This window comes from Dermatophagoides pteronyssinus, unplaced genomic scaffold (assembly GCF_027571235.1).
Source record: "Dermatophagoides pteronyssinus isolate colony J.1.1.1.1 unplaced genomic scaffold, Derpt_VIB-CSIC_2022.12 sq0001, whole genome shotgun sequence".
Taxonomy (NCBI): Eukaryota; Metazoa; Arthropoda; class Arachnida; order Sarcoptiformes; family Pyroglyphidae; genus Dermatophagoides; species Dermatophagoides pteronyssinus.
Window position 1 is genome coordinate 2,086,951 of NW_027461525.1, and position 18,412 is coordinate 2,105,362.

Below are 18,412 nucleotides of genomic sequence, written 5' to 3' on the forward strand. Positions count from 1 at the left end.
TATAAATGTGAAATGAGGGTTGACCATTCGCCGCTACTCCAATATCGGTGTTTGCTGAAATAACCGAATCGAAACGCAACGCATACAACAATTCAATACAGGTTCACCTAAATTAAGTGACCAGATAGCAGCAACAGTATGAATGTATACGGGGAAGAATAAATTGGATAATTTTTCTCAATAGATGGTGTTATGATAAGGTAAAATCCAATTTTTTTCTTTTGGTACGAGCAAAACAATAAATAAGTAGACAAACAATCTATAAAATCGACTCGTATTTTGATTGAAAATTTTTGTGTTGTCAAAATTTGGAATAAGAAAGTTTGCGCCAATATCAATTCAAACCCAAAAGTTTGTGATTAATTGGTTGCAAGATTATGATCGAATTTCTGAAATGCCTAAACGTTTTAAATCGAAAGAAATATCCGATTTTCAACGCGGCCGAATCGTCGGTCAATCTGAAGGTGGTCAATCACAAAGAGAAATAGCGACCAACTTGGAGATACCATTATCGACTGTGAATAAAATTATTGTAGAATTTAAAACAAAAGGAAAAACATCTACTGATCCAAGACCGGGAAGGCCAGGACCACCAGAATGTCTTTTACAAGCAATAAAATCAGCTATCGACACCAATCCACGTCTTAAAGCTTATGAATTGGCCGATTTATTTCAGATCAGTCCACGATCAGTTCAAAATCATCTTCATCGCTTGGGCTATAAAGGCTGTACTGTTCGACGAAAATACGTGCCTGTAACATTAAAAAATAAAAAGAAATCAAATAATCAAGATCAACTCCTGCTGGAACAATCACCAGAACCTAATATGACTGACGATACTGATGGTCAATTTGTAAATGATGAACATTGCAAAGTTGAACAACCGGACCGACAATCGAACATTGTCGGAACAATTTCATATCCAGAACAAATACAAACATCCGAAACGAATACTTGATTTTATTAGTGTTTTAATTAGATTTTATTAATTTTATTAAATAGAAATGGGAGTTATTTTATTTGATATATATAAAGATTTATTGTGAATCATCATTAGTTGGTTGTCAACAGTTACCATTAAAACATGTCAGGTACGTATACCATAAGCGTCGGGCATTCGTTCGATCGTATATTGATGACCAACAAGAAACATTATCGGTATACCAGGTATTTTTCGAATACGCCGTTTCAGTGCCTTATCACAGGTACCAACAATATAGCATTTATGTTGCGTGACACGATTTACAATACAATCATCGGCATACGTTCCCTTATGTGAACATGGTAGCCGTTCGAATTGTTCTTTAACGATTTTTAATGCAAGACGATATTTTTGTCCTAATTTTTGTAATTCAGCAACGATACAATCAGTGACCATTGGTATACATTTAGCCAGTAAACAATTCATCATTGATTGCATTATGTCAAGTTTATTTTTGATAGAGAAATTGACAAAATTTGTATCGCATATTATACGAAATGGTGGCCCTAATTGCAAATTGTAATGAAAAAACATTGTTGTTGATACGACAGCAGGTTGATTTTGACGTTCGGCACGTTTAGCTGCTTTTTTTGCCTTTTCACGCTTCTTTTTTTTCAAAATTCTAGGTTTCATTTCGAGTTGATTTTTTACACGTGAATCTTTCATCGATAATAATTTTGGTGTCCGTGTTTTGGCCATTTTGCTTATAACAATGATGAACAAATTTCGATGTTGGTTCGATGGGAATTTAAGAAAGTAAAATCAACATTTAAAATTGATCCAACAACAAATGTTTATGCACGTGAACATTAGACAAATTCATAAAAGACGGTTCCAAATTAGCTTATACAGTGGTAGCTTGTTTAACAAATTACGGTTAATCAAGAATTCACTGTATAAAATTTTTTTCCATTCTATTTAATTTGTGAAAAAAATTCCGAAAATTTCATTCAACTAATAATAGTCGATTAAAGCAAAATTTCAAAATCAATGGTAAACAAAAATGGCTGAAGTGAGATAGAATGACGACAATTATCGATTATGTGGAAACTATTCGTTGCTTGGCATTTTGAAATTTTGAAACTAAAAATTTCTTTTTTTTTGTTGATTTGTTTTTCCATTCAATTTTTTTCACAGTATAGTCGCCAGAATGACACTTATAATGATTTAACTTTGGAAAAGAGAAGAACAAAATTTAAATTTACGAAATTCGAATCATTTTTTTTTTGCAATACCCCATTTATGAATAGAATTCGAATGATGAAATGAATTGCCCCGAAACAACAACGACGGCCGTCAACGGGTTTCTTTTTTGACTGTTGTTCCCCCCCCACCAATATTTACTGCATGCGAATTGCTTTTGTATTATTGAACAAAAAAAAATTTTTTTTTGAATGTTTTCATTTTATTCGTTTTATGAATATTTTATTTAATTAAAATCTCATCGATAATTTGTCGATTTATCAATTAATTGATTTGAAACTGAAGATTATGGCTGATTTGATTGCTAGTGATGACAATTATAATGTTGATGGTAAATCTTTACACATTTAATTATAAATAAATTCTTGATATTTTTATTTTCAAAATAGAATTAATACGTGAAAGTCAGGCGAAAATTGACCATGAAATTGCCGAACAATTTCCATTGGTTTCTGAATCATATGATATAAGTAAATTGCATAATGAATATTCGAATGAAGATCAAGTTTATCAACAAAAAGTCGCTGTAAGTTTTCAATGAAATGAATTGAATAATTTATCTGATGGATTAAATAAATAAAGGATCTGGAAGCAAAATATTTTGCTCTGCGTAAAACTCGACCAGATGGAAATTGTTTTTATCGTGCATTTATATTCGCTTATTTTGAATCATTGTTTGGAGATCCAAATGAATTAAAACGTTTTATTCAGGTCTGCCATGAAACTCGTAAAGATATTACCAGTCTTGGTTTTCCTGATTTCACTGTTGATGAATTCTATGATTACGTAAGTGAAAACATCACATAAAAAGAATTTTATTTTTTTAATGCAACGTTTGTTTGTTAGTTTTATGAAATCGTCTCACTCATCCAAGATGGTAAGGTTACAAACACCCTGGAATTGATGGCCGAATTAGATAAACCTTCTGTATCAGATAATATTGTCGTCTATTTGCGTCTGCTGACATCATATTACCTGCAAAAAGAATCGGACTTTTTCGCCAACTTCATTGAAGGGTCTGGACAGATGGCCGAATTCTGTAAACGAGAAGTTGAACCAATGTACAAGGAATCTGATCATATCCATATAATTGCTCTATGTTCAGTGTTGAATGTTAATGTACGCGTCGTATATATGGACCGTGGTGCTGGAGGTAAAGTAAATGAACATGATTTTATTCCCATACATAAGAACAATGATTCCGATAATGGTAATCAATCACAACAAGAATCTGATGCTCGTATTCATCTTTTATATCGGCCTGGACATTATGATATTCTCTACAAAAAGAAGTAAATCTATCCATTTTAACGAACAACAAATCGATCGATTTTTTTAATTATAGCTCGATTATTTGTGAATTAATTGAAAACAAATATTTAGGCCTATATCTTAATCTTCGTTTCCTTCTTCCATTTTAATTACATTCATTGTCACCAATAACAAGATGACATATATTACACATATATCAATTTATATATTGAAGATTTTGATATTAATCAAACCAAAATCATTTATTAATTTTTCAATCATCTTTAGAATATTCTTATTTTTCAACATTTTTTATAAGGTTGTTGTTGAAACAGTAGGCAGTGACGTTGAGGTGATGCTTGCAACAAATGGCATTGCTATGAATTTTTGTGTTGTCGACGTAATTGTTGATGATGATGATGATTTTGAACGATCTTGGTTCGAATTACTGGTAATTGCTCGTTGTTGTTGAAATTTTCGATGACGATTCAAATGTTTTTTCAATTGTTCGGCCATTGTCGTTGTGTATGAACATCCTTTCCATATACATCGTAACCAACGTTGAGGTTTTAATGTTTCCTGTTCGCCATTCCGTTGTTGTTGTTGTCGATGTTCGATATAATGTGCGAGTAGACCTCGTTTAGTTTGAAACGTTCGTGAACAATCTTTCCATCCGATACATCCATAACGACGACGAGTACGATTTTGATGTGATTCAAGATGTTGTTGAAATGCAGCTCGAACCGAAAAAATCATTCGACAATCAGGCCAGAAACAAGTGTATGTACGTGTCGTTGGTTGTTCAATCTGTTGTTGATGAGAAGTTTGTAAATGACGTTGCAATGCTTCCATTGTCATAAATTGTTGACGACAATTCTGTTGTTTACATTGATAGATTGTAGTTGTACATTTCGAAATTTGTGATTCCGGTTCTAAAGTGCTGCCATGCACATCTCGCATATGGCGTTCAAGTATAGTCGAACGAAATGTTTCATAAAAACATCCGGGTTTTTCACATCGAAATTGTGGTTTACGATGTGAGATCTGATGATTCGATAATGATGATTTGGTTCGAAATGTTGATGGACAATGCTCACATTTAAATAATATAATGTTATTTCCTGTCGCCATAGGTATCGATTCATTAATTTCATTATCTTGGTGCTGTTGGCTATCAATGATAACCATTGGTTCAATCGGTTGATAATCATCGTTATCATCATAAGCACCATCCTGTCCTTTAACTTCAAGTGTTGTTGATTGATTTCGATATTGTTGTTGAAAAGCAACTTGTCGATGACGAACTAAATGCCGATTCAAAGTGGATTTAGCTTTAAATGATTTTCCACAATGTGGCCAAGAACAACGATGTTTACGAATTTCTGAATGTTTTAGCATATGTACTCGATAAAGTGGCCGTTTATGTGTCTGATACGAACAATCAGGATAACGGCAATGAAATATTCGCATCGGTTGTTTTTCATTCATTTCCGAATCAATTGATGTTACACAAGGAACATTTTTTCTGTCGCCGTCATCATTTATTAGAGATGCCTGCTCTCCTTGCTGAACATCACTATGATGATTGGCAGTAATAACATGACGACGTAAAAGCATTTTTGATTGTGAGGCAAAATAACATCCTGGCCATTGACATGAATATTGACCAGAATGTGATCGTACATGATTGATGATCGATGATCGTTTATTGAATTGTTTGTCACACAATTTACATGTATAAATTTCTGGACGATTTTGTCCGCCATTTTCCGGTTCGGTTTTTATTCGATCCATTTCAGTTTCTTGAGATCGTTGACCATGACCAATATCCTGATCCGGAGTTGAAATATTCAGACCTTCTTTGTGTAACATCATATGTCGAGATAAAACAACATTCGAATGACTACGAAATGTACATCCATTCCATGCACATGTGAATTGACCGGAATGGGATTTCACATGATTCGATAAAGATGATTTTTTCCGAAATGATGTTCCACAATGAGGGCATTTGAATGGACATTCAATCGCTGTGTTTGTCGATTCGGAATGTTCAGCTGAGATATGTTGTTGAAGTTGTACCATATTGGTCGTACGGAAATTACAACCCGAATGTTGACAGCCATAAATATTATTAGCTAACGATGATTCTGGCTTTGATATACTTTGTTGCTGTAATTGCAATGATCCCGAAGACGATTCTTGTTCTTCCTGATTACGATGTACATTCATATGATTCAAAAGATGAGCCTGAGTTTTGTAACGCTTGGGACATCCGGCTACAGTACATGCATAATTACGATCATTGGAATGTGTCATCATATGATTCGATAAGTAACTTGTTCTAGTAAATGTTTTACCACAGCCAGGCCAGCGACAAATATGATTGCGTGCTGGTTGTTGATCGTCTTGTTTAACCTGTTGCGAAGGCAGGGTTTGTAAAATGACTGATTGGGACATTGATGTTGATATTGAAGGTAAACGTATCGATATTGGTGGATCAAATGCTAATTTTGAACAAGAATCCTTACGTAAATGAATACGTAATACGTATTCATTACGGAAAGTTTGATTGCAACGAGCACAACCAAATCGTGATCGATGTATATTACGTTGATGCTGTATCAACAACGATACCTGATGGAATGTTTGCAAACAGAATTTACATTGATATTGAGGCAATCTTTTTGGTTGTTGGTGTTGAATCGTTTCATTTTCTTCTTGAATTTCGGTATCTTGTTCAAAATATTCCACCTGAAGATTTTTTATCAACGATGATGATGTGTCATCTTCTTCTATCTCATTATCATTGGAACCATTATCATTAATACCATCATCTTGATCAAGTAATTTTTTAAATAATTGATCTAATAATTTTCGACGAAATTGATTATCACGATTCATTCGCAATAAGAATGCACCAATCTGTTTGCTAAGACATATCATTTCAGAATCATCAATTGTAGCCATATTGTCACCCATCAATGTAAAATCAGTTCCATCCTCGATACTTTGATTATTAAAATCATCGACAATAGCTATCATCAACATTAGTTAATAACATATCTTAAATCAATCGCTAGTTTCACTTACCTAGAATCGAATAGATGGAACTTTCATAATCATCACCCAATTGTCCAGTGGATGGTTGTCCAAGATCCTGACATGTTTGAAGAAATTTTTCACAGATCATATCTGAAATTTTTTGTTTGGTTTCACATAGATCACGAGAATTTCTTTCTGATTCTTCATTATTAATGCCATCATTTTTGTCATTTTTATCGGTTTGTTCCTCGGATTGTTCTTGCTGTTGTTGAACATTTGCAATTGTGGTAAGATGGCTATTAAGGTCCGCTTGAAATGAATTGAATGCATGTTTATAACGAAATAGATCTTGGAATAGTTTAAGATTCAATTGTAAAAGATTACAAATTAGATTCACTGTTGATTTGGGATAATTCATTTTAAATTCGCTTCAAATTATATCCACTTTGTTCAATAAGTTTGTCGAATTTAAATGATGCTATGTTGTACGTCGCAAACAAAAGCTGCATCAGCAAATGGATAATAGAATAGATGCCAATACAGGATGAGGATTCTTGCTCGACTTGCATCACCCAAATAACAAAAAAAAACCCTTATATTTAGAGTGTATTGTATTGGCACCAGAATTAAGGCAGTGTAGGCACGGAACCATAACTATCCATGATGAAACTATGTGGAAGTTTTAGCATTAAAGAGTCCATATTACATACATACAGTTATACATACATACAAACATACATGGAATGGAGCATTTGGAACGCCTGGAAAGTATATTTGAAAAAAAAGAAACCAAAATCACACGGACACACACACATAGACGAACTGTATATACATACCCAGATTCATGGTTTGCAGGATGCATGATGGTTCGTATATATCCAGCAGTTGGTCTTGCGTGTGATGGTTGATTCATTTGTTTGTTAGTTGGTTAGTTGAACGATGGAACGGAATATTCAAAGTTCCAAACATCATAGACACACTCAGAGAATTCAGAGATTCGCGAACGCTGTTTTCGATTTTTTTTTGCTGGTTTGCATTCAAAATTATATTTACACTACATACGCACAGAATCATTTTAGTAAGAAAAAAATTGTGATAGAAATCTTTATGATTCCAAAATCTATAGATGGAATGATAAACATAGCCATTATTCAAAAAAGTACAAATTGATCAGGATGCTACACTATCACAGCGAAAAGGAAATTGTGTAGCAATCGAAAAATTATATAATTTTGGATCCCATCATATATGATATAACTTGATTCATAGAAATTTGCATTCAGATAGAAATATTAATACATTTTAAATCAAATTTATTTGAAATTCGCTAAATATAAAGAGAAAAAAGATGGTCAATTATAGTGTTGGTATGAAAATATCGTGATACAAATGTTTTGGTGTTTGTGTGTGTTCGAATTGATAATGCAAATAAAAAACAATCAAACAAACAAAAATGAGAAAAGTGTAAATGAGATAAATTTTTTTTAGTGTTAAGAGATATGAATTTTCGAATGTTATCATAATCATCAACAATGTCAATGTCAATGAATCTTATTTAATCATTTGGTCTGAAACAGCCAAGCCTTTGACACCTTAAAGGTCATATTTAGAATTTACTCAAAAATCAATAGTTGTAGGTTATATCATTAATTAGATTTATCCAAGAAAATGAAACAGAAAGAAACTAATGTTAATGTAATATGTATGAATGGGCGTTTTTATGAGATAATGGATAAAACGGACAAAAGAGATAGTTTAATCAGCATCCATTGAGTTACGACTGTTGTCTGAATGATCTTTACCATCAACCGAAGGTGATCGTGAACGAGAATCATCGCGACTACCAGGTGAACGATGATCACCACCATCACGGCCTGGGGATTCTGATCGAGAACGAGAACGAGAAGCTGAGCCATTCTTGCCACCACTGCCATTGGCATCAGAACGTCGTCCAACCGGTGATTTTGATCTTGAACGGGAACGTGATCGACTGGATTCGGATCGTCGAGAATCAACCGATTTTGAACGATCTCTATCATCACCACCGGAGCGGCCTCGTGCCACTGGTGATTTGGATCGAGATTTTGAACGATCAGATTCTGATTTAGATCGTGATCGACTTCTTGGCGATCGCGAACGGGAGCGGCTACGTGAGCGGCCACGTCGTGGAGAATGTGATCGTGAACGTGAACGACGACGTCGTGATTTATCTTCGTGCAAACGGATACGTCTACCATGCAAATCTTGCCCATCCAATTTTTCGATAGCTGTTTTCATATCAGAATATGTAGCAAAGTCAACAATCCTATTTGGAATAAATGAATATTGCATTTTATTTATATTAGCATATTTAAAAAAAAACTTACCCCATATTTTTTTCTCGTTTATGAGCATCAGCATAAGTTACTTCACCAGCTTGTCGCATAAAATCTTTAAGATCCTGAACGAATATCAATATCATATAAGAAAAAAAGATTAGAATAATGAAAATGATACACAAAAACACAAACATAGAAAAAAAAAATCGGTTATTGATAGTAAGGCGAGGTGTGTATGTGTGTGTAAGTAATGCATTATGGCTGATTACATTTCATACCTGAATTACTAATGCCATAATTAAGAAATTTAATTATGACCAAATAGTCAGAACCAGTTAGGTTAGGTGAGTGTTAGCCATACATATTCCCAAAAAACGAATTTGCTGTTGTGGGGGATTTTTCACCACCAAACCATTCGGTCATCAAAATCGCGCATTTTTATATTTTTAACGTATCGCAAAAAACGATCCAACAAATTATCCAAAAATTTTCTTCAAACACACAAATATTTAAATGGCGGGATTACGATGTTCGAATTTTTTAAGACAATGGTAATATTTTGCGAATAATACATGAATGATCCATATCATAATCATACTTTGGCCTTGGCAGCGGTTGACGCATTCAAGTGTTTATATTTTGAATATTGCGTAATGGTAGGAATTGAAGACTATATCGAATGAATATTAAATATTGATACTGTTTTTTAAGCTGTTCTTGATCATCATAATACTATCTATGCCCTAATCTTTCTGTGTGACTAATTCATGTGGTCTATGCGAATCGGGAAAGTATTAGACCACTTGAAAAAATAGGTCTAGAATGTTTCACTAGTCATGTATAAATCTAACAAGTGTCATGCGACAAAATTTTAAAAAAGGGATGATATACCACAGGCTATTGCAGCGGCGACTGTAAATGATAATCGGTCCAAGCGACACCAACACCATATGCGAAAACCACCATTCGCCAAATGTGTTCATGTGTTCAGCCATGGCCATAACCGATGAGAGAAGATATGACCCACCATTATAGCGTAAATCATCAAAATAATTGTCATTGGGCATTGACGACCAAATAAAAATACGGATTGAATAATCGCATTGCAAATTAATTGAAAAAACCACCACTGGCCACCACCATTCCTCTCTCTATACATGGATGATGAGGTGTGATTGATTATAACTGTGTTGCTGTCGTCCAACCATCTTATGGCCTTTTTTAAAACTATAGTCAGATTGGTCATATATATAAAAATAAAATCACAAAAAGACATTTCCCTCTCCACTGGGTTTACACATTTGTCGGGAAGACTCGTATTGTTTTGGGCGTCCAAACCAACAATTCAATGAACCATAAAGGCGTTCTCAAATTTCACACGACTGACCAAAACCATTTGACATCAAACAGAGCGCCCAATTGAATATTCGTTCGAATCCATTTTGCTTACGCTAAGATTAACAGCGGTTTCTGTCTGTTGCTGCAACTTCTAATATTGCCTCATCTTAAATCCTTATTAGCGTCCTCATCACCCAACACAGACAACCATTTGGCATTTGGATTGCTTTGGATATGATAGATGGGTGTGTGGTGTGTTTTAAATGGAAGACAGACACATCCAGACCAGATAGAGAGAGAGTGATAGAAATAGACATCGGTTTGGTGGGCGTGTAGAGAGCACCATCAATCACCATGATTAAGATAAGAGGCGGAAAAGAACAACAAACAAGGAGTAATAATAAACAAAAATCAGTAAAAAAAGACGACATGGACAATTTAAACACATTTAACCTTTTCTAATCTGACATCTCATCAAATTAAATCCATAAGTCGAAAATTCATAAGCAATAACGACATAAACAAAAAAGAAAATGAAAAAAATGCAACTCTTACCTGCCAGCTCACACGACTGCTAAGATTTTCGACAATTACACGATATTCAGTGTTGCGTGGTGGTCCATAACGGCTATTAGAAAAAAAACAATCAATTAGTTTAGAGGAACGATCTAACTAAATGTCATCTGAAAATTCCCTATACTCAGATAACTTTCTATCATCAAGGTTATTATGCCCCGAAAGATGGTATATAATTGAACATAGTCAACATTCATCACTAACAGCTAAAATTTCATTCAAACACATTTTACGATTGTCTGAACTTACTTTTCATTATAATTTGATCCACCACCACCACCATTACGTGATGAAAATCGACTGCCATAAAAAGATCGGCCACCGAATCGTCCACCACGACCACGGCCATTACCGCGAGCAAATTCAACATTAACACTATACGTATAAAATATGAAATTAGATCAAATGGGTGAATTTTCATCCAACAATTACCGTTCACCAAGCATATCTTTGCCATTCAATTCATAAACTGCATCTTCGGCATCACGATGATCATCAAATTCCTGAAAACCAAATATTTAAATCAATTGGGAGTTAATTAGATTCTCAAGAAATTTCGATTAAAAAAACTTACGACAAATGCGAATCCATCTTTCAAAAGGATTTCACGAATACGACCATAGCCTTTAAAGAATTTTTCAATGTCACGCTCACGTACATCATATGATATACGTCCAACATAGACCCGAGTACCGGTCATATTTTAGATTTTCAATTAATCGGTAATTTTTGTAGCAAAAGAAAAAAGAAACAAGAATCAAATCGAAAAAAATCGAAATCAAATGTCCAATTGCCAAAAAAGAAATCTGATCGAAATTAAAAAATGACGAGTGAGTAAGAAAGTAATGGCGAAAAGCACACCGAACAAATGCTCACTTGCAAGTGAAAGTAAAATTGGTGGTGCTCAATTGAAATACAACGTTAAAAGTGGCAGTGATAATGAAATTTTGCACCATCATTCATATACAACGTTTTATTCTTTATTCGATTTTTAATTAATCTTATTAAATTTTTTGCATCAATGTCATAGTAAAATTATTAATTTGATTAGAATATTAGTGGAAATGGTCATTTAATATTGATTTTAAACTTAAAAAGCTAAACAATCGATTGAAATTGATGAAAAAATTTCAAAATCATTAATTTTATCAATTCAGATATATCACCATCTATGGGCGAATATTATAAATTTATGAAAACTTTTGTTTCCATTTATTTTATTCAAGTGTTGAATCTCAATAGATTCTTTGACATACAAAAAAATACCAAAGTTTTATTGAACATTGACATTTTATATGATTATATTCGTTTGGTATTAATAATATGAGTAAAAAACGTGTTACATATTTTTATGATCCTGAAGTCGGTAATTTCCATTATGGTACAAATCATCCGATGAAACCACAAAGGTTGGCAGTTACAAATTGTTTAGTTCTCAACTATGGCCTTCATAAATACATGAATGTTTATCGGCCATATCGAGCAACTTATCATGACATGTGTCGATTTCATTCCGAAGAATATGTTGATTTTTTATATCATGTGACACCATCGAATCAAGCTCAATTCCAAAAGGTGATCTCACAATTTGGTGTCGGTGATGATTGCCCCGTATTCGAAGGCCTTTATGAATTCTGTACTCGATATACTGGAGCTAGTTTACATGGCGCCTGTCAACTCAATGATAAAGTTGCAGATATTGCCATTAATTGGTCGGGTGGCCTTCATCATGCTAAAAAATTTGAAGCATCTGGATTCTGTTATGTCAACGATATTGTCATAGCCATACTCGAGCTTCTTAAATTTCATCCACGGGTTCTGTACATCGATATAGATATTCATCATGGTGATGGGGTACAGGAAGCATTCTATCTAACCGATCGTGTAATGACCGTATCGTTTCATAAATATGGTGCCTTTTTTCCCGGTACCGGTGATATGTATGAAATTGGCTATGAATCCGGCCGTCATTATGCTGTAAATGTTCCATTAAAGGATGGTATCGATGATGCTGGCTATTTTAGCGTGTTCAAACCGATTATAAATGATGTTGTCTCAATTTATCAGCCTACTGCCATCGTATTACAGTGTGGTGCCGATTCACTTCATGCTGATCGTCTTGGCTGTTTTAATCTATCATTTCGTGGTCATGGTGAATGTGTTAAATATGTAAAAAGTTTAGGAATACCATTATTGGTTTTGGGTGGTGGTGGTTACACTTTACGAAATGTTGCAAGATGTTGGACATATGAAACAAGTCTACTTGTGGAAAAAGAAGTTCCCAACGATATACCATTAATGGAATATATTGAATATTTTGCACCGAATTTTACACTGCTTGATGATCTCGTACAGCCACCAGGCTCTGATCAGAAATCCATTCGAAATAATGAAACACATCAACATAATCATAATACAAAATCCTATCTTGAAAGTATTGTTAAATTTGTTCAGGAAAATTTACGCATGTTAGATGGTGCACCATCCGTACAAATGCACTATGTACCACCTCCTTGGGTTTCGGTTGATGATCCGGCTTCGAAACCATTGACCAAAGAAGAAGCAATTAATGAATTCTACGATCATTCGGATCAACAACAGCAACAACAATCTGATGATTGATTTCCACCATTGTGGAGATTTTAAAAAAAAATATTTTGTAAAATGATAATTTTATTCGGGTAAAAGATAAATGAGTTTATTTTGTAAAATTCTCTTATCTGGAAAATAGATAAATTAAATCAATTTTGTACATATCATTCAATTGTGGGGATTCTTTTTCTATCTTTGGCGGTCAATTTTTTTCTCTTTCTTTCCAGATATTTCTGTAGACCACCTGATTCTTTAAGTTGTTTATATTTTTCTAATAATTTTGTTCGTTTTATTTCACTTTTATTAACAAATTTTCGATTGGATGAATGATCACTTTTAGGTTCGTTTGTTTGTTCTGAATGATCAACTTGTTCGGTTTTAGTTAATTTCTGGCGTATACGTTTGGTTTGTTCACGTTCTTCATCAGCTTGTATTTGATTGGTTGTACGCTGAATAAGAAATCGTATTTTTTCCTTGGTTTCGGGATTTTTTGCCTTTTTCAATCGTCGCCGTAAATCATCCAATTCTTTACGTCTGATGTCAGTGAGAAAATGATAGTTTTGTTCAAATTTATCCGGACGAAATTGACCACACTGTTCATCGAATCGTGGATCACGAAACTTTTTAGTTGATTTGTCATGAATGGTGTAGAATCTATTATCTAATTTCTTCGATGAAGCTTCGATAGGTCCCGATCGAGTTGTTTTTTGTTTTTTTCTGTCCATCTTTGGCGGTCCAAAATGTTAATAATCCTTGCCACGCTTAGAAAAATGCACATGCATGTCAACAATTTTGCTGTATAAATAGTCGAAATGCACTCATAAGATTTCACACTTGTAAACAATGAAAATTTATTCAATTTTTAAATATATCTTGATTTTCTTCCAGTGGCTAATTTTCATTTTTTTAGTTATTTCATTTTTTATAGATTGCAAATTTGTATAAAAAATTTCAAGTTTTCGGCTAAAATTCTGTAAAATAAGGTATGAAATTAATGACATCCACATTATCAACTGTAACAAAATTCTAACATAAAATTCACTTGATATATAAGCAGTACAAGTTCCATTTGTATAATGGAAGCTGTATAGAACAGTTTAGGCGGAATTGGCGCCATCTAAAGGTTGTTTTGTAAATTGAGTAGATTTTCAACTTCGATCGATCGATGAGTGCGCTGTGTGTGAGATTCTCTGTTCAGAAACTTGCGCGCATTCTCACTCTCTCGTGAATTCTGATTCTGTTGTGTAATGTAAGTGGCTTTGAGAGGAACAACAATGTTGTGCTTGCTGCATTCGAATTCCGGTATGCCTCAAACAATTTGTTGTCATCTCGCCACATTTCAAAAAGAATATATTCATTATCTATCGCGATAGATTAGAATCCTGATCCATTTTAGGATTCTCTCGCGCGTCGTGGCTCCCGGTGTTAATGATTAGCGGTTGAGCTTGTTTGATTAGTTTGTGAAATGAATTATAAAACTAAGAGGAGTGGACTTATGAAAGGCATATTGTTACAAATGTATACAATTGCCGTACTTCTCTGTGTCACTGTATACACTTGAGAAGCATACCACTTATATTTGGGCGACAACTTTGACTTCTAAAATGTATAATTTGGCAAACATTTCAACTGTAGTGTGTAACTATTATAGCTGCCGCTACAACATTGAATGTTGAACACATCATCTCGTATGTGTGTTGCAAATTCTGTCGAATTGTCTGCCCCCAATTTGAATCATTGAAAACGTATAATTTGTGAAAAACATGACACACAGACACACTGATTGCTTCCATTTCAAAACCAACAGCGTCAAATCGTAGCCAATGCTTCGAGATGGCGCTACATTTTTAAATTTAAAAAATCAATTGCCGCCATCTATTGGTCCTGCTCTAATATTGTTGCGATTGTTTTTGTTATTTTCTTTGTTGTTCGAATATCTTTTTTCTCACTTTTGAATCTTTTTTTTTTATGTTGATGTGTTTATCTTCACCTGTAGGTGTCTTTGCGTGCACAATTCAAGATTTGTTCACGTAAAAAATAAACTAATACGTCGTCCAAGCGAAACAGAATACATTAGGTAAACAAAATCTCAGTCCATCATTGTCGATTCGATAATTAATGTGTTCCTTGTAACAAAGTTTTTAAATTTGATTTTTCTGTTTTCCAAACAAAATAAGCTTGAATTTTTGAATTTGATTTCGAATCAGCTCACTTGAGTGATTGATTTCACAAAGTAAATGGATGAAGAAATTGAACAACGCCTTCGCAGTCTAAATGAAACTGTAAATGAATTGGCTCGTAAAAATAAATCCAAAGAATTGCAGAAAGAAATTGAATTACGATTAGCTAAACTCAATGAACGTGATCCCAATTTTTATTCGGCACAAGAGCCTCCTGTCAAATTGTTATCGATAAAGAAAAATCGAACAGCTGTCGAAGAGGCTGATGATTTATTGCAACAATTCATGCATGAAGTTTCGCTTGATGAAAAAAGCAAATCATCGATTATCTCCGATGAAGAATTGAAAAAATTGGCCAAGGGACAACCAGAATTAACCCTCAACAAGAATCGAAAAAACCCCATGCTTAAAAAATTTAAACAAACAGGTAACCTTATCCATCAACTTATGATGCGTCGAAGCCTTGAAATTCGAGAACGAAGTCTTGATGATGGTAATGATGATGAAATTCCTGATGTCATTGCTGACGATGATGAACCATTGGATGAAGGGATCAACGATGATGTTGATTGGTGTACGACCTGTAATGAGGACGGAGTTTTACGCTGTATCGATTGTGATATGGACATTTATTGTCTTGATTGTTTTCGGTGAGTTTTGCATATTCCATAATTTAATGAGGATTATTGAGAGTGATGATAATTCTATTCAATTTAGTGAACTTCATCATGATCACGATATGCGTGACCATCGAACGCAACCTTATAAATCATCACAATCAGATCGTTGTCAAAAAGCATCATAAAGAAATGTCATTTTCTTTTTTCTACGTTTTCAATGTATTGGATCAATCAAAATCTAATTTGCTTACAAGTCAATTGTTATTTTTCAATCTCACTTTAAAACTTACAATTGTTAACACTTTTCATTTTTTTTATTATAACGAATTTTGCCTTAATATTCATGGTCTTATTGCAATTAACTAATGATTTTTAAAAATTAAGATATTTTGGGACAATAGAGAATTTAAGAATAATTATGTTCATTATATTCTCTATGAGATCAATTCGTCATGATCGATTGTTTAGAATTTTTTTTGTCGAAATCATTTTCAATTGCTAATGCAATCGTTTTCATTGGAAAATTTATCATTATTATTAATGTGATGGATAAAAATGGATGTTGAAACAATCATATGATTTATTGTCTTTTTTATTATAAATTAAATGAATGTATCATAATTGATTACCAATATTGTTATCCTTTAAGCTAAATTTAAAGGATAATATTGCCAATAATTCATTCGAATTCGGGTGAATGAATTAATGATTTGCTTATTTTTTTTCCATATGTTGATTCTATTGTCTAATGTGTTTTTTTGTTTTGTTTTTAAAGATGATCGATTTTTATTTCCTAATCACAACTAATTGTATATATGTTTCGATAAAAATAGAATAGACATATCCAAATGCTATTGATTGATTAATTGATTGATATTGGATTGTCGATGAGGGAAGGAAATTTTTCCTATTCTCATTCAACAAAACAATATTTGACAGTTTCTATTTCTTTAGGAATTTTTTCGTCTAAACATTATGAATTATTCACATACCTATAGCAAAAAAAAAAAACAAATAAATATTTCGAAAAAGGTCAGTGAGAAAAACAAACAGATAAAAATGATATAAGAATTTAAAATTCCAAGTTTAATATTAAAAAAAAATAAGAAAGAATGCAAACAACAGCCGATAACTGTGACACTCCTCCGCAACGGAAAAAAAGTAGCATAGCAATAAGAGCAATCATAAAATGAAATTATTATGAAGAAGTTCATTTATCCCGTAAAAAAATACTCAATTCTCTTAATAAGAAAGCGATCATGAAAATTAGAATATGATAGCTAACGCCTACACATTTCTAACTGTGTAAATATGTTTGTATATTATTAAATCTAGAATCTGTTACCAGGATGTGCTTGAACTTGATAATACTTTAATAATAAAAGTAAAAATGATGATGATGTCCAAATTAAAATGAATGACCTTCAACTGAATTTCGAGAATCGGATTCATGAAATAAAATCGTTCGTTTTCAAAAATAAAATACAATACAAGAAGCTAAAGTGGATCTCGAACTTTTTTTTTGTTGTTGCTTGGTCAAATAATTCTGTTGAAGTGTGGGTGAAATACACCAACCAAAGCAAACCAAACCAAAAAAAAAGCTTATTCATCGGAATTCCTTTCAATATTATCTGATCGATAGTTGTTATTTATCGATCAAGATCCGCTGTTCACAATAATGTTTATCCTTTTTATGTCATTATCATTACATTATTGAAGTTTTTTTTACCAGAAAAAAACTTGACTTGATAATTATCTATTATAAATTATTTAGGAATATTCTATTTTGATGATTATGATGATGAGTAATGAGAATATGTCATTGATCATTAATTAAATTATGAATCAAAACTACTTGAAACATTTGTTGTAACCAATATCATTATCGGTTCGTTGGCCGGTGATCATTTTCAGCTATAGCAAACTAATTGAATGATATCGATCGATTCACAATTTATAAATGAATGAATGATGATGATAATAATAATTGTGAAACCTTCATTCTTTTTCATCTATCTTTTTTTTCTAATCTTTTCTTTTTTTCTTTTTTGTCGACAAAGATTTCCGTTGTAAATTTTAAATACATTTATCATTTTGATTATCGTATTGACAAACGAATCGGATATAATTAATGTCGAAATTGTGAATCAATTGAATTTTATTTTATGCTCATTTTCGAACGAAAATCTAATTTTATTCGATTCAAAAATTTCAGTTTATTTGGTTTGGATTTTTTTTCCTCTCTATGGGAATAATATGAATATCTTAGATTTAATGAGGAATTACCTACTACTGATTATACTGATT

The 18,412-nt window shown here is 33.0% G+C and overlaps 8 protein-coding genes across 12 annotated transcripts; 4 read left to right on the forward strand and 4 right to left on the reverse strand.

The window, feature by feature from the left end:
• Window positions 1-71: 71 nt before the first annotated feature.
• On the forward strand, window positions 72-1,034 carry LOC113793424 (uncharacterized). The gene has a single exon (XM_027343459.2). The coding sequence runs from the start codon at window positions 395-397 to the stop codon at window positions 956-958; it is 564 nt and encodes a 187-aa protein (XP_027199260.1). The 5' UTR covers window positions 72-394; the 3' UTR covers window positions 959-1,034.
• On the reverse strand, window positions 941-1,811 carry Bka (FCF1 rRNA-processing protein Bka). Its single transcript, XM_027343457.2, has one exon. It carries the CDS (start codon window positions 1,679-1,681, stop codon window positions 1,088-1,090), a length of 594 nt encoding a protein of 197 aa, XP_027199258.1. The 5' UTR covers window positions 1,682-1,811; the 3' UTR covers window positions 941-1,087.
• Window positions 1,812-2,131: 320 nt separating this feature from the next.
• LOC113793418 (ubiquitin thioesterase OTUB1) lies at window positions 2,132-3,661 on the forward strand. Its single transcript, XM_027343450.2, has 4 exons — window positions 2,132-2,516; window positions 2,575-2,711; window positions 2,768-2,971; window positions 3,032-3,661. Exons 1-4 carry the CDS (start codon window positions 2,474-2,476, stop codon window positions 3,479-3,481), a joined length of 834 nt encoding a protein of 277 aa, XP_027199251.1. The 5' UTR covers window positions 2,132-2,473; the 3' UTR covers window positions 3,482-3,661.
• On the reverse strand, window positions 2,366-7,545 carry LOC113793408 (uncharacterized). Of its 3 annotated transcripts, none has more exons than XM_075820425.1 (4): window positions 7,318-7,545; window positions 7,220-7,242; window positions 6,530-7,150; window positions 2,366-6,474 (listed from the first exon to the last, which is right to left on the reverse strand). In XM_075820425.1, the coding sequence occupies exons 3-4, from the start codon at window positions 6,897-6,899 to the stop codon at window positions 3,749-3,751; spliced, it is 3,096 nt and encodes a 1,031-aa protein (XP_075676540.1). In that variant the 5' UTR covers window positions 6,900-7,150; window positions 7,220-7,242; window positions 7,318-7,545; the 3' UTR covers window positions 2,366-3,748. The 3 variants fall into 3 exon arrangements, with proteins under 3 accessions (XP_075676540.1, XP_075676533.1, XP_075676537.1); XM_075820418.1 differs by having other exon boundaries at window positions 7,208-7,242; XM_075820422.1 differs by having other exon boundaries at window positions 7,212-7,545.
• A 232-nt stretch (window positions 7,546-7,777) lies between these two features.
• On the reverse strand, window positions 7,778-11,600 carry B52 (serine and arginine rich splicing factor B52). The gene is made up of 6 exons (XM_027343448.2): window positions 11,288-11,600; window positions 11,146-11,216; window positions 10,963-11,088; window positions 10,693-10,765; window positions 8,848-8,921; window positions 7,778-8,786 (listed from the first exon to the last, which is right to left on the reverse strand). Exons 1-6 carry the CDS (start codon window positions 11,411-11,413, stop codon window positions 8,237-8,239), a joined length of 1,020 nt encoding a protein of 339 aa, XP_027199249.2. The 5' UTR covers window positions 11,414-11,600; the 3' UTR covers window positions 7,778-8,236.
• Window positions 11,601-11,904: 304 nt separating this feature from the next.
• On the forward strand, window positions 11,905-13,472 carry HDAC3 (histone deacetylase 3). Its single transcript, XM_027343446.2, has one exon. The coding sequence runs from the start codon at window positions 12,037-12,039 to the stop codon at window positions 13,333-13,335; it is 1,299 nt and encodes a 432-aa protein (XP_027199247.1). The 5' UTR covers window positions 11,905-12,036; the 3' UTR covers window positions 13,336-13,472.
• On the reverse strand, window positions 13,385-14,201 carry LOC113793426 (ribosomal RNA processing protein 36 homolog). Its single transcript, XM_027343460.2, has one exon. It carries the CDS (start codon window positions 14,028-14,030, stop codon window positions 13,470-13,472), a length of 561 nt encoding a protein of 186 aa, XP_027199261.1. The 5' UTR covers window positions 14,031-14,201; the 3' UTR covers window positions 13,385-13,469.
• A 1,016-nt stretch (window positions 14,202-15,217) lies between these two features.
• On the forward strand, window positions 15,218-16,727 carry LOC113793421 (uncharacterized). Of its 3 annotated transcripts, none has more exons than XM_075820508.1 (3): window positions 15,218-15,382; window positions 15,444-16,135; window positions 16,203-16,727. In XM_075820508.1, the coding sequence occupies exons 2-3, from the start codon at window positions 15,543-15,545 to the stop codon at window positions 16,288-16,290; spliced, it is 681 nt and encodes a 226-aa protein (XP_075676623.1). In that variant the 5' UTR covers window positions 15,218-15,382; window positions 15,444-15,542; the 3' UTR covers window positions 16,291-16,727. The 3 variants fall into 3 exon arrangements, with proteins under 3 accessions (XP_075676623.1, XP_027199255.1, XP_027199257.1); XM_027343454.2 differs by having other exon boundaries at window positions 15,483-16,135; XM_027343456.2 differs by having other exon boundaries at window positions 15,513-16,135.
• The last annotated feature ends 1,685 nt before the right edge of the window (window positions 16,728-18,412 follow it).